The sequence below is a fragment of the Chiloscyllium plagiosum genome, chromosome 39 (assembly GCF_004010195.1).
Source record: "Chiloscyllium plagiosum isolate BGI_BamShark_2017 chromosome 39, ASM401019v2, whole genome shotgun sequence".
NCBI lineage: Eukaryota > Metazoa > Chordata > Chondrichthyes > Orectolobiformes > Hemiscylliidae > Chiloscyllium > Chiloscyllium plagiosum.
The window spans coordinates 26,797,745-26,800,776 of NC_057748.1; the positions used below are offsets into that span (position 1 = coordinate 26,797,745).

General features: G+C 53.0%; 1 protein-coding gene across 1 annotated transcript in view; it reads left to right on the top strand.

Moving 5' to 3' along the window:
* Positions 1-8: 8 nt before the first annotated feature.
* The window catches only part of LOC122542048 (host cell factor 1-like), a gene marked incomplete at its 5' end in the record, with an annotated part of 48,311 nt that continues 45,287 nt past the window's right edge, over positions 9-3,032 (top strand). The window contains one exon of the mRNA XM_043679336.1: positions 9-570. Coding sequence (XP_043535271.1) covers positions 9-570 — 562 coding nt within the window. The remainder of the gene's footprint in view (positions 571-3,032) is intronic.

Below are 3,032 nucleotides of genomic sequence, written 5' to 3' on the forward strand. Positions count from 1 at the left end.
GCTCCCCCCATCCCTTTCCCACTTGCTCCCACTCTCCAGCTTTCCCGATCCTCCCCGCTTCTGCTTTCCCAGTCTTTGCAAATCTTCAGCCTACTCTTCCACTTTTTGCACATCCCTTTGCCCCCCTCCCCTCTTCTTCCCCCAATGCTCACGTGACGAGGCAAGGGAGTGTTTCTGAGGCACTGCACCAACCGGCTGAATGGCCTCCCACGCTGCTACTCTGTGATCCGGTTGAAACCTTTTCTCCTTATGTCTCAAACGTTATCTGTGGCTTTGCCGGTGACTTCCCAGCCCCGTGTGTGTGTTCCCCACAACTAGAAAGGGAACCCTGCTCTCTGTACCTGAGCGACTGGCCTCTGCGCGTGCTCGCCTTCCCTCATGTAAGCACTCGCCTCCGTCTCTTACACTGTCCCCATTCTCAGCTTGTGGCTGGCGTCTTTGCCCACGCTGTGTGTCACCCATCTCCTGACCTGGTGGCGTGTGGAGTTTGTGCTCTGAGATGTTTGGCTGCATCGAGACACAAAACAAGGAGGTGCTCACCGTTGTCACCTTGGCGTCCGAGTGTCGGAGGTGTGTACGTTTCTCGGCAGCAGTATTGGGCTGCACCTTGAGCTTCGGGGACATGGCTGGGGTTAGGTGGTGCGGTTTCCTTCCCGGCTGGTGTGTGGCGAATCGGTGAAGAGACGGCACGGAAGCGTTTCCCCGTCGGTCACCGCTGCGATTCGGAACATCCTGCAGCTGCTGGGAGAGGGATTGCCCACCCCCATTCTGGGCTTCCTCGGCCCCATCCCCTCTGGCACAGCAGGGCTCCCTCACCTCCAGGTCCTCTAGTCCCTCCCCTCCGACAATCTCCCTGAAGGATTATTTGGATTCCTATTTCTTTCACCCTGAATCCTGGTAGACTCGCCTTTGACAGGGGTCAGGCTGCCCTGCATACCTAAGTCGTACCGTTCGGCTGTTGCAGGATGTGGGTGTCTATCACCTGTCCCTAATCACCCCCTTGAGAAGGTAGTGGTGAGCCGATTTCGTAGGATCCTCACAGTGTGAAAACAGGCCGTTCAGCCCAACACGTCCACGCTGACCCTCTGAAGAGTATTCCACCCAGGCCCATCCGCCTACCCTATCTGTGTAACCCTACATTTCCCATGGCTAATCCACCTAGCCTACATATCGTTCAACACTGCGGGTAATTTAACACAGGCCAATTCACCTAACCTATTTCTGAGGGAGGAAACTGGAGCACCCACAGGAAACCCCCACAGACATGGGGAGACTGTACAAACTCCACACAAACAGTCACCGGAAGTTGGAACTGAACCCGGGTTCCTGGCACTCTGAGGTAGCAGTGCTAACCATTGAGCCACCGTGCCCATCTGTGTGATGTAGCAACACTTGGCAATGTGTGTCAGGGAAGGAGTTTCAGGGGCTTGACCCAGCGATATCGTTCCAAGCCTGTGCACTACCCTTCAAGGATCGCACTGCTGCCTTCTCTGAGGGCAACTAGGGCTGGGTGATAAATGCCAACCCAACCAGCGATGCCCGGGTCTCGAGTGGGTGAAGAGTGAAGTTAGGATGGTGGGTGTTTGGACAGGAACTTGCAGGGAGGTGGCGGGTTTGGAAGGTGCTGTCGGAGGAGCCTCGGTGAGTTGCTGCAGTGCATCTTGTAGGCGGTACACACCGCTGCGGCTGTACATCAGGGCCGGAGGGAGTGAGTGTTGAAGGTAGGAATTAGTGTGACAATCAAGCAGGAGCTAATTTGTCCTGGATGGTGTGGAGTGTTGTTGGAGCCGCCCTCATCCAGGCGAGTGGGGAGTATTCCCTCACCCTCCTGACTTGTGCCCTGTCGATGGTGGGACAGGCTTTGGGGGGTTAGAGAGGTTCTGCAGGATTGCCAGCCCCTGCTTGGTGTACAGTGTAATGGCCACTGAACAATGCCCGCCCCCAGTCTGCTGGGTAAAAATGTGAGCGAGGAGAATGTGCCTACTGACACAGGCTTGGATTCTAGCACTCTATCTCCAGGCCCGTCATTGAGAGCTTCTCAATGCTGTGACCCCACTCGACTCACTTTGTTGAGCAGTCGGAGTGAATGAATCCAGGCCCACTGTCTGTTTACCTGACACTTGTCCACAGGAAGCAGGAATTCCCACAAATATTCCTGAATTGTTTCTAATGTTATGGACTCGGCCAGACCACTCAAAACATTCTTAAGCAGGTAACACAGACCATAACTTTGCAATCTGTTTCAGTAAGTGTACAGTGAAAATTACCCAGAGTAAGTTTAGATTAGATTCTCTACAGTGTGGACACAGGCCCTTCGGCCCAACAAGTCCGCACCGACCCTCCAACGAGTAGCCCACCCACCCTCTGACTAATGCTCCTGACAACTATGGGCGATTTAGCATGGCCAATTCACATAACCTGCACATCTTCGGACTGTGGGAGGAAACCGGAGCACCCGGAGGAAACCCACACAGACACTGAGGGGGGGAAGAAAGTCTCCCAAGGCTGGAATCGAACCTGGGACCCTGGTGCTGTGAGGCAGCAGTGCTAACCACTGAGCCACCATGCTGTGTTAACTAGGTTGACTACCAGGTTTTAAAACAGACAAAAATTTATTCACAAAATTACACAATGAAATACTAAGAAGAGAGCAAAGAACTCCTACAGAACTCCGTCTATCCAAACCAGACTTAATTATGCTGTTCCGAATATATACAACAGCCCCATAAGCAAACTCCCGTTAAAACCCAGTGTAAATGGAACACGTGCTTCCAGGTTGAAGGGCAGAGAGAGAGAGTTTCCACACGGCTCCATGTTGAACGTCCATCCAGTTCAAGACTGAACTAAAACTGCTCAGCTAGAGAGCTGACCGCTCCCCTTTCATTATACAGGTCACTTCTAAAACACAACCTGAAGTCTCATCTGTTTACATTGAAACAAAAGGCCTCTCAAACTCCTTTCCATCCCTGTACCAAACCAGACTGATGGGAGCCCGGCCTGGTGTATTACCCCTCTGAAAAAAATCAAGGACA